Below are 13,106 nucleotides of genomic sequence, written 5' to 3'. Positions count from 1 at the left end.
CGCGACTGAAGCCTAGCCTAAGGCCCCAAACAGTTCACCACAAGCCAGATAGAAGCACGGCGGGTCCTATGCGAATAGGCTCGTCGGCCACATGCCAACGGCTCTTTGTGAGCTGGGGTTGGGGGGTTTATCCAACGGTTGAAATAATATGATTGTTGGTTGATCCAATGATCATGTTTTAACTTCTCTTTTTATTTTTACTTATAATCCAAGGTTGTGATCAAATGAAATCAAATTTAACAGCAAAAGTAGATCTGACAGTCCAAAATTAAGTCTAATTGATAAATAATTTTCAAATTTCAACCAAAAACTTTATAAATGTCTACGTATTTGCTCAAACATCTAAAAAAAATCAGTTTACCAACTTAACCACTTTTACAATCTAATAGGTGCTGTAAAGAATTTTGTTTGTAGTGAATTTATCAGATTATTCAATAACGAATGATTACATGAGTATACTATTCATATTACATGAACACACTACTAAGATAAGAAGCATTAGTGGCAATTAAATTTGCCCTTAAAACTTCAATTAGTGGTGGAAAATTAGCTATAAGAACCTCTAGAAGCATGAGGGGCGGATGATATTTTTGCCCCTTCAAATTGCGTCATAAATGCTGATTAGGGATGGAGAAAGGGGATTTTAACGAAAAGTCTGTGGTATTGTTAACTTTAACCAAAAACCACATTTTTACACTAAGAAGTTAATCATGGTGTTATTCACTTTACCCATTATTTGTCTTTATCGTAAAAATCAAAGTTTTCAAGCCATTTTCATTAGTTTTCCTATAGAATAAACCTTACACCGCCCTAAAATTACTCAAGGCATGTCAGCTTGCTGATTGACAATTAATTAAGGGAATTGTTATTGGCATTCCAAAAATCTCATTCTACACTCCAAACTTTCTGTATTTGGAAAGAAAAATACACTTGTGAGGAGTGTAGAATGAAATTTTTGGAGTGCCAATAACACTTCCCTTAATTAATTCTTAATGCGTAATGCTAAGTAGATCAATTTTTTTAAACTAATTTGTTAATTCATATAATGTGTCATCAATAAAAAATAAACATGTTAATACATATTTAAATAATAATTCAATCATCAACAATCACGTCTTATGATCTATAAAATTTAATCTAAATAGTTGGTTTCACTATCATTATCCATTCTTAATTTTGTTCTGCCCTTCCTATAAGTCAAACAATAAGGTTGTTACTTTCGTGCCTTGTTTTCAGTGATAAAACAAATAAGAATGAATATTCGTACCTGCCTGAGCCTCTAAGATGAAACAGAAGCAAGGAAAAAAATATCGGAAATATCGGTAGTCCGAAAACACGGAAATATCGATGGAAATATTGGAATAATATCGATATCGATAAAAATTACATGGAAACCACGGAAATTGTAAAAAAACTTGGAAATTTTTAATGAAACTTTGCATGATGTTTATTTAGTCAATTATCTATTAGTTTATCACAAAAAATTGGAAGGAAATGCATTGCATGATGGATTTAACTGATTTAAGTTGATTATATAGCGAGCTGGCAAACATTATGAGTGTAGAAAATATGTAGTAATTAATGAAAGAAGTTTAAACACACCATAATCATTTATATATAATTAATTAGTACAATATTGGGAGGTTTTATTTAGGATATTAAAAAAAAAAGGAATTGAATAAAATGATGAAGAATAATGTGCCGAATTTGACACTTTAAATTTCTTACACATAAGCATGCGTCTAGGCGTTGAAGTTCCAAATTATAGTATATCAATTAACGATTGAAAATCAATACGTTGAATAAGACTAAACTTTAATTTGGATGCCGATTATGTTTTTTCAAGTTTATTTAGTCAATTATCTATTAGTTTATCACAAAAAATTGGAAGGAAATGCATTGCATGATGGATTTAACTGATTTAAGTTGATTATATAGCGAGCTGGCAAATTTTTCACTCTTTCCCTGAAATTATATATTTTCACTTTTTCCCTGAAATTGAGTCCTTTATCCTAATCTAATCTGGACCCCCAGATTAATTTATATTTTCACTCATTTTCTGAAATTATATAAATTGTGCAAATGAGTCTTTTATCCTAATATAATCTGGACCCTCCATCTTGATTCTCACTCTCTGTCACGCTGCCACGTGGCAGCCCACTAACCCTCACCCTATATCTCTCTCTTTTCCCGAGTCCCTCTCGGACCCCTCACTCTCTCTCAGTTCTCAACTCTATCTCTCTCTCGAACTCTCATTCTCTCACTCCATTTCCCCGATCGCACCCACACCCAGGCACACCCAAATCCATCCACCACGATGCCAGCGCAGCATCTCCACCATCCTCCTGAACTCTCCCTCCTTCTCCTCCTTCTCCTCCGTCTCTGGGAAGCACGGCGACACGCAGAGGAAGCTCGGCTTCCCCGATCGCACCCACACCCAGGCACACCCAAATTCGTCCACCCCGATGCCAGCGCAGCATCTCCATCACCCTCCTGAACTCTCCCTCCCTCTCCTCCGTCTCTGGGAAGCACGGCGACGCGCAGAGGAAGCTCGGCTTCCCCGATCGCACCCACACCCAGGCACACCCAAGTTTTCAGGTGAGATTCCATTGAAATTCAGCACTCTGACCGACTAAACCCTATGTTGATTACCTCTTGCATGCGTGAAATTTGAACCTAATATGTGAAATTGAAGTTAAAAACCGTGTTTTTGCAAGGTTTTTGGGACGAAATCAGCTCGGGAATAGGCACACCATCTCCGACGTTCGGCTCGGAGTCCGATTGCACTGTTCAAAAAAAATATCGCGATATTTTGAAAATATCGCGATATTATTGATATTATCGATAATATCGCAATATTTGGACGAAAACCATTCGGATACCAATTAAAATATCCATTCCCCGAAAAACCGATAATATCGGCGATATTTCGCCGATATTATTTTCGCCGATATTATCGGCATTTTCTTCCATGAATAGAAGGATGAAGAAAGCATGGAGGAAGAAATGGAAGAAAAGAAGTGAGAGAGAAGCTGTGAGAAGTGGTGTTGGCAGTGAGAACGGGAAGGAGAGTTGTTGTCGACTTTGGTGGGTGGTTGCCGGTGTTACATGGGTTGGGATTTTAGTACATTTAAAGACTAGTTTGATATTGTTGTACTTTTTAAAAAACTATTTATGTTGTGTTCTAGGAATAAACAGCGATAAAATAAAGCAGAATTATTTTGTAAATGTGTTTTCAACAAAAAAAACAGTGTTCGGTAAATTTTTATATTAAACTGTAATTGTGTTAAATGACTAAAAAGCGTAATAATATTTAATGTAATATAATGTAATATAATTTTTTATTTTTAACCTTTTTTTATTTATAATCCTTCTAGAATTTCTAGTGTCGATAGGACTCTTATTTTCTTTCCGTCTAACATATCTTTTCCCTCGTTTTCAGTGAAGGAGAGAAAAAGGAGCAACCTGCAGTTTGAAAGGTTGGGAATTCTGGAAGACTGGTTCAGTAAGAAGAAAAGGACAAGGATCGGATTAGTGACCTAAGCTCTTAAAATTTGTACAATACGAAGAAGCAGAGCACTTTAAGAGGACCCAGATGGTCGAAGCTTCGAATTTGGGGGCGGAATTGGATGTATAGAAGACCGTCTGTTGGCAGTTGTGCAATTGCACGATACAAAATTGAATCTGAATCCTAATCTGGTCCCACAGGAAAAGATGATGGTGTTTCTCGGTGTGGTTTTGTTGGCGTGGGAGTTAGAGAGGATGGATGAGAGATGGGAGGAAGGACAGAGGCAGAAACAACGGCGTATGGTATGGAATCAAGGGCCAACAACGGTGATCGTTGAAGCTGGGGATACTGAACGACGTCGCGGCGGGGTCAGCGACGACGTCTTCTCGTTGGTATGATGTGTAAATTATTTGCAGTCATTTTGGCTATTTGAAAATTCATTAAAGACCCCAGCACCTCTTGGAAATTAAGTTTGCGTAGGAGTTATAGAAGCACCAAAAGCCGGTTTTTCAAGCTAGCTTTTGGTACTTTGGTTTTTTGGCTTTTTTCACCTACACGTGAAAAAGCTGATTTTGAAGTTACAAAAAAAAAAAAAAAGGAAGCTTTTTTTGATAACCATTTCTTTTTAAATTTAAGCAAATACCTTCTAATACCAGTTTCTTTTTAAATTTAAGCAATACCAAACTGGTACTAATAGAGGAGATCCCACTATTTCTCCCCTACTGCTCACTATTTTGGTAGTGATATGTGTAACAGAGATAGAAATATCTCACTAACCAACCAGCAGTACCATAACAATATGCCTAACTAACTTCATCTTTGAAAACATAAAACTGCATCTGTTGATTCCGAAAATGGTAAATAATCATCCTGGCAAAGCTTCAAACAAAGAGGTTGGGCTGTTCACTTCATTGATTTTACTTAACTTTACTTAAGATTAAAGATAGGGGCCGGGCGGGCAGTGAAGGCTCGTTTAGTAGACAGCAAGCTACGGCTTTGACGAGCAGCAAGCACCTACTCCTAACAAAATGAAAAGCAGCAAGCGTAGCTTGAAGAAGCGAGCCCCTTTCAGAGAAAGCCATTGCGCGCTAGCCCCCTGTATAGGGTTGGCTTGCCACTCGTTGCCGCCTTAAGAAAAAAAAAAAAACTTTCATACGTTGACTTGTGAGTAGGAAAATCTAACGGCTTAGATTACTTAGCACAATCTCATGGAATAATTATAGGGTGGTGCTATTCACATATATATTTTTATCTCTTACACACTTTTTTCATTTTTAGCCATCAGATTAAATGAATGGAAGAATATCAACGAAAAAAATATTAATAAGAGTGTGTGAGAAATAAAAAAAAAATGTGTGAATACCACCACCTTAATTTTATCACAAAAAACTTCAACACTTGAAGGTGAAACAATTTAATATAGGTCGTCATCTAGTTGATAAGAGAATCGATGTGGAACTTTTCACATTATTATGCACCATAATCGTGAAAAAAATTACTTCATATAGCAAATGCTTTATTTCAGTTTTTTTTTTCTTTACCAACAAATTGTTGTTCATGCGATAATTTTAAACTCATTTTTTTATATATATAAAAAACTGGTGCCAGACTCACTACTCCATGTGTGGACTAAAATGATCATGGAGCATTTGCAAATTGCAATAAACAGTGGAAAAGGATCCTCGTGGAATCCTTTTTCTATGGATATTAAGGATTTTATGATTGTGATTTTTCATCGTATATCTTACGGTCAATTTTCGTTAGGTATTATTTATATTTAATTTTAAATTTTGGAATAATTTATGACCGCATGATATACAATGAACAATTACAAACACGGAATTCTTAAGAAAATGATCCGATGAGGAACCTTTTCTATAAAGGCCGGATCCTTTTTCATAAACATTGGTGTATCTGGCATTCTGTCACCTCAAAACAAATCTAAGCATTAGTCCTTTTCCTTTTTGTGCGTCTAGTACTAAGGATTCCAAAGAAAAAACCGTTAGTGAAACACAAAACACTAGCTTCAAACAACTTGGCTCTCTAAAAGTCTAAGCATATACAAACAATTAGGGCAACCTAAAAGTGTCTTCTTCAAAATTTTTATATGACTTTTGACTGAAGCATATGACTATCGTCGTTCTATGCACCTAACAAAAGTGATTTATTGTATTAATAGGCAATGGGGGTAAAGCAACAATAGTCTTTTATTATTACAAGCTACTAAATTTTAAAGGATCACATATAAGGAGTTATTACTTCTTACATGAAGACGTGATACCATAATTTTACTTTATAAATGTCATAGTTTGAATTGTTCATTCTTTTTTTCATCATCTAATGATAATTTCTAAAAAAAATCTTTTTAATTTGAAGAATGTTTAATCTTACATATATCTCAAACAAATAAACAATTATGGTACCAAATAGTATTTTTATGATTAGCCACAAACTTGTTTGATTTATATGAATGACGAAACGGTCGCCATATTGAATAAAGTTTTCTAGAGGTGATCTTTAGAAGGTGGAAAAGAGAATCTACGGGTTAGAATATATATATATATATATATATAACGAACGTGCTTGAAAGAGTCAGAATTAAGTAGTTGGGGCAGTACACACACACACATATATATTAAACATATGCTATATTAAAAGGTTAATTAGAAAGAGTAAATGAAAACCAACCTTCTATTCTTATGTAGTCGTGCAGACTGACTATTAGCTTTACCTTCACGCTCTCACCTTCCCTTCTTCTGTTTTGTCTACTGCGTGCTATCTATCTATCTCCCCGGACTTAAGGAACTGTTTCCCATATTTGTAAATATATATATAAAAACCCCGTACAGCTCTATCCCCCGTCTAACTTCCTCTCTTATATGTACATATCTTGCTCTGGACATTAAGCAGCTCCCCATAACCGCCACTGAAACTTGTCTCGATCGAGCAATGTAAGTCTCTCTCTCTCTCCCCCCCCCCCCCCCCAATTATGAAGAGGAAGAATTAATTCTCATGCATGGTACGTAAGGGATTTCATTTGGAGTCAAAGAGAGCTTATACGACTCCGCATGTTTTGGTACAATATTGTTGCTAAGTGTTGTAGTTAATGATTAATTAGTTCATCCAAGATTCTAAAATACGCTAGGCGCTAGTCGGGCGGCGGGTTGGGGCCTAGCACCTAGGTGATGGGGTTTAGGCGGACTAGACGAATTTAATTAAATCTATTATATTTCGTGTAAATAAGTGTCTATTTATACTTAAAATATATATAATTTCATCATAAATTACAAAATAAAATGACATATATTATGAGCTATTGGAATATAATGAAAACATGGGAAACAAGCATATAATGTGTGTTCATTTAAGTATTCAACAAGTCTCTTACAATTTATTAAAAAAATAAAATGCAAAATGAAAGTTATCTATTTTTTGTCTGAGTCTCAACATAGGCAAGTGCCTAGGTGGGTCTTAGTGGCCTAGGCGGGTGCCTAGACGCTAGCGCGTCTAGGCGTCATTTCTTAATTTTGAAACACCAAGACATTAATCGAGGAGGTGACCAGCTGCCTAACGCCTAGATGGGGCCTAGGCTGCGCTAAATGAAGATTTTTAGAACAGTGAGTTCATCCAGTAAGTACATTAAGCTACCAAGAAAAGAAAGGTTAGTTGAAGCCAGCAAATTAGCTTAATATATATTTTAGGATTTAGAAATTTTTATACTCAACTTGTTGATTAGGTAGAGAGAATATGTTGATTTACGCTTAACCTTCCATTTTTGTTTTAGGGAGAGAAGCCCACCCTCTGGTTATACTAGACATAAGACTTAGCAACAGTTTATTTTTTTGCTAGTTCATGTCTACCAATATGTATGTGTGTTTATTTTTTTATGACTAGTTCATGTATCTACAAGTAATACTAGTTATTCAACAAAAATTCAGACTCACTCATGAGCGAGCATATATATATAGTTAGTTGTAATCGAAGTCCATACGCCCCCCGCATCATGTCAAATTTTATTAAGTAGTATTAACTCTTTGGTTATAGAAAAAAAAAATTTAGTAAGATTTATCTTAGGGAAAAATTAGATTAAATATTAAGTTTGACGCCTATCAAAATAAAAGTTTTGATACCTTTTTGACTAAATATTAGTTGATTTATGTTTGGATTTATTACCAAGCAAATGCCCATTTGTTTAGAATATACCACCAATCATGCTTTTATGCGGAACCAAGTTGTTCAAGTAAAATAATTTTATACCAAATTATCTTATTTTTCCACCATAATCTTATTTTTTCACCCGTTTTCTATTGAAAATTTTAATACTAAATTTAACATTATATAAAATAACTTCAAAAGCACTGTTAAAATGTAATATTTTTATATATTCTTTGTAGTCAAAGGAAAAATGTTAAACAACTTAAAATGAGAAACGAATCGAACCTCCCCTTTTGTCTCTTTATCCCTCAATCCTTTCTAACTCTTCCGTCCACCTCACCCACTCCAAATTCTATCTCTTCTTTTTTCCCTACTTTTTTTCAACCCTTAATTCTGAATTTAAATTCGGGAATAAATATGAGTATGAATCTTAAATTCAGCTCTAGTAGGGGGAGAAAGAAGGAGACAGAGAGGAAAAGAGAAAGGAGAAGAAAAACAAAGGAAGGTAACTTTTTCAGCGACAAAGAGAAAAGGAGATGCATCCGTCATAGGTGGTGCCTGGTTGTGGTTGCTTTCAGTTGGGTTGGGCAGGAATGTTGCTATTCCATTTTCCTAAAAATTTGAAGATTCAATCATTCTTTATATTTATTTTAGTTAGAACTTAAAGTTATTAAGGATATTTTAGGAATATAAGTGGGTGGGGAAGAGAGTGTTTGATTTTTTTTAACTTTTTATGTGGGTGAAAATATAAAATGCGTACATAAATAAGACTATGGGGTGAACATAATAACACTTTAATAGAAAGTAGTATTAAATCTAAAAGCATTGAGAATATTAATTTAGTCTACTTCTACTATACTAGGTTAAAGTTGGATCATTTAGAAGTAAAACTAGACATGGGCAAATTGGCAGCTTTCTTGGCTTTGTCAAGCAAGAGCGTGACAATAATCCAAAACTTTAAAATGCATTGAGGGCTTCAAATAAATTACAAAGTTGTTCAATATTCGACTTTAATTGACCCTCTAAAATTTAGATTTACTTCCCATGCAGCTATAGAGAAATAAAAAAACAAATTTCAATTCCAAGCATGCAAAGACCAGCAGAGAAAAAAGCAGGCGTCCACACCTACATAAGCCAATGGCCAATCTACTCCTTAGCATGGTCAGTCCGCCATGACAAGCCTTCACGCCTAGCCATAGGCAGCTTCATTGAGGACTACGGCAACAAGGTTGAATTAGTCCAGTTCAACCAAGACACATCCGATTTCGCCACCGATAACCGCCTCACTTTCGACCACCCTTACGCACCAACCAACCTCATGTTCTTCCCATCCGAGGACACCACGAATCCTGATCTAATCGCCACGTCCGGCGACTACTTAAGGTTGTGGGAGATCCATGATGATAGGATTGAGCTCAAGTCTTTGCTGAATAGCAACAGGAGTAGTGAGTTTAATTCGGCTATAACGTCTTTTGATTGGGTAGAGTGTGACACTAGGCGTGTGGCTACGTCTAGTGTGGACACTACCTGCACAATTTGGGACATTGAGAGGGAAGCTGTGGATAGTCAACTGGTGGCTCATGATAAAGAAGTGTATGACATTTCTTGGGGTGGCTTCAATGTGTTTGCTTCAGCTTCTGGTGATGGCACTATCAGGGTGTTTGATTTGAGAAACAAAGAGAGGTATGGGTTAATTCACTTTTTATTTTTTATTTTTTTTTAATGCAACTTCTTATTAGAGCTGCAATTGACACTTCAAAAGCGTACAATCATCCATAATTACTAGCTAGCCATCATACAATCCTCTAGCATTTGGTAACATACTTGTGCTTCATGTGTCTTGTGACCTAAGGCATATTTTCTTAATTTATATTTGCATTAAACTTAGTTGTATTAATTATTTTTTAAAGATTAATATAGATCACAAATTTTTCAACAGGTCTACCATAGTTTATGAAAACCCTACTCAAGACAGATCTTTGTTGAGGGTAGAATGGAACAAGCATGACCCAAGATTCATTGCCACAGTTGGAATGGACAGCAACAAAGTGGTAATAGTGGACATCAGATTTCCCACATCACCTCTAATGGAGCTCAAAAAACATGGTGCCAGTGTGAATGCAATTTCATGGTCTCCAGGGAAGGGACACCAGATTTGTTCAGTAAGTGATGATTCAAGGGCTATGATTTGGGATGTGGTGAGGCCTGGATTTCAATCGGACAGTGGCGGCGATATCGAGCCGGAGATGTGGTATGGAACGACGGCTCAGATTAATCAAGTGCGTTGGTCTGCTGTAGAGAACGGGATCGGTATTGGCTTTTTGAACAAGTTGCAGCTCTTGAAGGTTTAATTAGAATATTTATGGAAATTAATATTTAGGGTATCACTTGCAATTCCATGTGCTAAATGTAGAGTTTTGTAATTAAGAGAAAAGGGATTAAGGAGTTGACTGGACGATGAATCCCAAATGCAAGTGTCATGACTACGAGTATATTTATCGTGTTACCGGCATATATACGTGATCATGTCATTCTGAGATGAGTGTTGTAGGAATAAAAATATATTTTCTCATATTGTATGATATACATTTTTTTGTTTAAACAAACGATATTATTTACACTAAAAGGTGGGGGGAGTAGGCTAAGTCCCACAATGGGTTAGTAATAATATGGTTCAAATTCGTATTAGGCAATAATCGAACCTAAAATTTCTCACTTATCAGTGAAAAAGAATATCATTAAATCATAGTACTGCATATGATATATGTTGATGCACAAAACCGGATGTCTTGGAACAACGTAAATCTGACCGTGAATCTGCAAGAAATGTAAATAACACAAGATGTATCGTGGTTCACCCTAATGTTTGGGCTACGTCCACACTGATATTGTATTTCTGAGGGAGAGAGAGCTCTGAATATGAGAGTGAGAGCTTTGAGAGGATGAGGGGGCTTAGGAAAATGGCCTCTGGAAGTGAGGAGGCTCCTGAGCCTTCGAGTTTGTGAGGGTGAGGAGGTCTTTTTATAGAATTAGGGCTCCTCCCCTTTTTACATATTTCCCCCTTCCTTTATTACATAATTATATTTGAGTCCCCCGACTATTTATACAGAGGTCTAAATACGGAGGCCCTAAGTATGGTACAAACAGTAGTCCCCCCAAGTCTTCAGTTAAGAGAGTCTTTTGGCTGAAGACTTGAAATTCAGTCTATGTGTGGGCTGAAGTAACTAGATGTCGTCTTGAACTGATACTGAATATGAGGCGGTGCTCAAAGTGAAATGATGCTCAACTAGAAGTAGCACATATTGCGAGGCTGCTCTGCTTGTGGCTTATGTTGCCTTGGTTGGCTCGGCTTATGACGTTGAAGGTGAATGAGTCATTTTTATAGAATAAGGGCTCGCTCCTCAATACATAAGTGATGGGTTAGGAGTGATGCTCGCAGCGAGGCGGTTGCTCAGCTGGCTGCGATGCTCTCTAATGAAAGTGAGAGAATCCCTTTTATAGAATAAGGGCTCGCTCCTCAATACATAAGTGATGGGCTATAGTTGATGCTTTCTAATGATGGTGAGGGAGTCCCTTTTATAAAATAAGGGCTCGTTCCTCAGTATATGAATAATAGGTGCTCTTTAATGAAAGTGAGGGAGTCCCTTTTATAGAATAAGGGTTCGCTCCTCAGTACATAAATAATGGGTGCTCTCTAATGAAAGTGAGGGAGTCCCTTTTATAGAATAAGAGTTCGCTCCTCAATACATAAATAATGGGTGCTCTCTAATGAAAGTGAGGGAGTCATTTTTATAGAATAAGGGTTCGCTCCTCAGTACATAAATAATGGACTAAGTCCCTCAAGTATTTTTCATGAGGCCCATTTGAGGCCCAATATATGGTGTATAGTGTAGTCCCCCAAGTCTTAGGTCAATAGAGTCTGTTGGCTGGAGACTTCAAATTGAATCCATGTATGGGCCGAAGTGACGGTTGTTCGGAGACGGTATTTGTATACCCTGTACTGAAACTTTGTATGTGAAACTTTGCAAGTGAAGCTTTTGAAGCTGGAGCTTTGTAAATGAAGTTTTTGAAGTTGGAGCTTTTGTAAATGAAGCTTTTGAAGCTGAAGCTTTTGTAAATAAAGTTTTTGAAGCTAGAGCTTTTGTAAATGAAGTTTTTGAAGCTAGATTGACATGAGTGATGCTCATGAATGTTTATGTGGATTGACATGAGTGATGCTCATAGATGTTGGCATGAATGATGGTCATGAATGTTTATGTATTATTGTCATGAGTGATGCTCATGAATGTTTATGTATGAATAACATGAGTGATGCTCATATATAATTTTGGAGTACTGAACGTACTTTTGATCACCTGATTGGTGATAATAGCGGCAGGTTGCCGAATAATTTTGGAGTACTGGGCGTACTTTTGATCACCTAGTTGGTGATAGTAGTGGCAAGGTGCCGAATAATTTTGGAGTACTAGACGTACTTTTGATCACCTGGTTGGTGGTAATAGAGGCCTTGGCTTTTTTGGGCCTATGGGCCTTCGCCTTCCACATAACACTCCAGCCCATTATTTTGGGCTTGATGTTTTTTTTTTAATTTTTTTTTATTACTCTCTGATGGGGTTTATACAGATGTCTCCGAAAGATAAGAAAAATAAATCACATCATTCAAAAACAAGAAAAGTAAATCACATCATTCTGGTGGGGTGTTTATTCCTTGCTTTTGCTTTTCTCTTTTCCACCGCACCTTTCTTTTGCTTTTGTGTTTTTTTTTTCCATCGCACCTCTCTCTTTTACTGCATTTATTATTCTGTTGCTAAGGTCCAGGTGCATTAGCCTTTGCAGATGGCAGACAAAAGTAAAGTAAAGTTCTCTTTACTTTGCTTTACTTTGCAGATTGCAGATGGCGGGGGCATGGACTTGTCTTTCTTCTCTTTTCCTCTTTACACACAATCACAGTCAGCACCCTTTTCTCCATCGCTACCTTCACCTGATCAATCTTCACGTTCTCTGGCAGCATGAGCCTCCTTATGAACTTGCCGCTGCTCCTCTCCACCCTGTGCCACTTGTCGTTCTTATCCTTCTGCTCCCTACTCCTCTCGCCGCTGATCTGCATGACCCTCCCATCCTCAAACTCCACTTTCACCTCCTCATTTTTGATCCCCGGGAGGTATGCCTTGAAAGACATAACATAGATGCAAAAGACACATTAGAGCAATTTCTCCCGGGGCAAGTTAGAAAACTCACGTGCCATGACCATCTCCGTCAAATGGAGAAGCGTAGTCCTGAGATGAATTGAAAACGACTCTAGTTATAGCAGATTATGCAAAATGGCGAGCTGCAATAAGCTTCCTATTGCAAGACCTAGATGGGAAATCCGAAGTAACCTCACAGATGCCAGAAAAATGGGCTGGAACTGGATATGGACGTTCAGATGTATTGTCATCAAAAT

General features: G+C 36.8%; 1 protein-coding gene across 1 annotated transcript; it reads left to right on the top strand.

Annotated features, from left to right (window-relative positions):
* Positions 1-6,343: 6,343 nt before the first annotated feature.
* Positions 6,344-10,269, top strand: LOC126591988 (WD repeat-containing protein LWD1-like). The gene is made up of 3 exons (XM_050257739.1): positions 6,344-6,459; positions 8,714-9,346; positions 9,603-10,269. The coding sequence occupies exons 2-3, from the start codon at positions 8,751-8,753 to the stop codon at positions 10,012-10,014; spliced, it is 1,008 nt and encodes a 335-aa protein (XP_050113696.1). The 5' UTR covers positions 6,344-6,459; positions 8,714-8,750; the 3' UTR covers positions 10,015-10,269.
* Positions 10,270-13,106: the final 2,837 nt, after the last annotated feature.

This window comes from Malus sylvestris, chromosome 12 (assembly GCF_916048215.2).
Source record: "Malus sylvestris chromosome 12, drMalSylv7.2, whole genome shotgun sequence".
NCBI classification, from domain to species: Eukaryota; Viridiplantae; Streptophyta; class Magnoliopsida; order Rosales; family Rosaceae; genus Malus; species Malus sylvestris.
The sequence above is the reverse complement of the archived record's forward strand: the minus strand, read 5'-3'. Positions and strand labels throughout refer to the sequence as shown.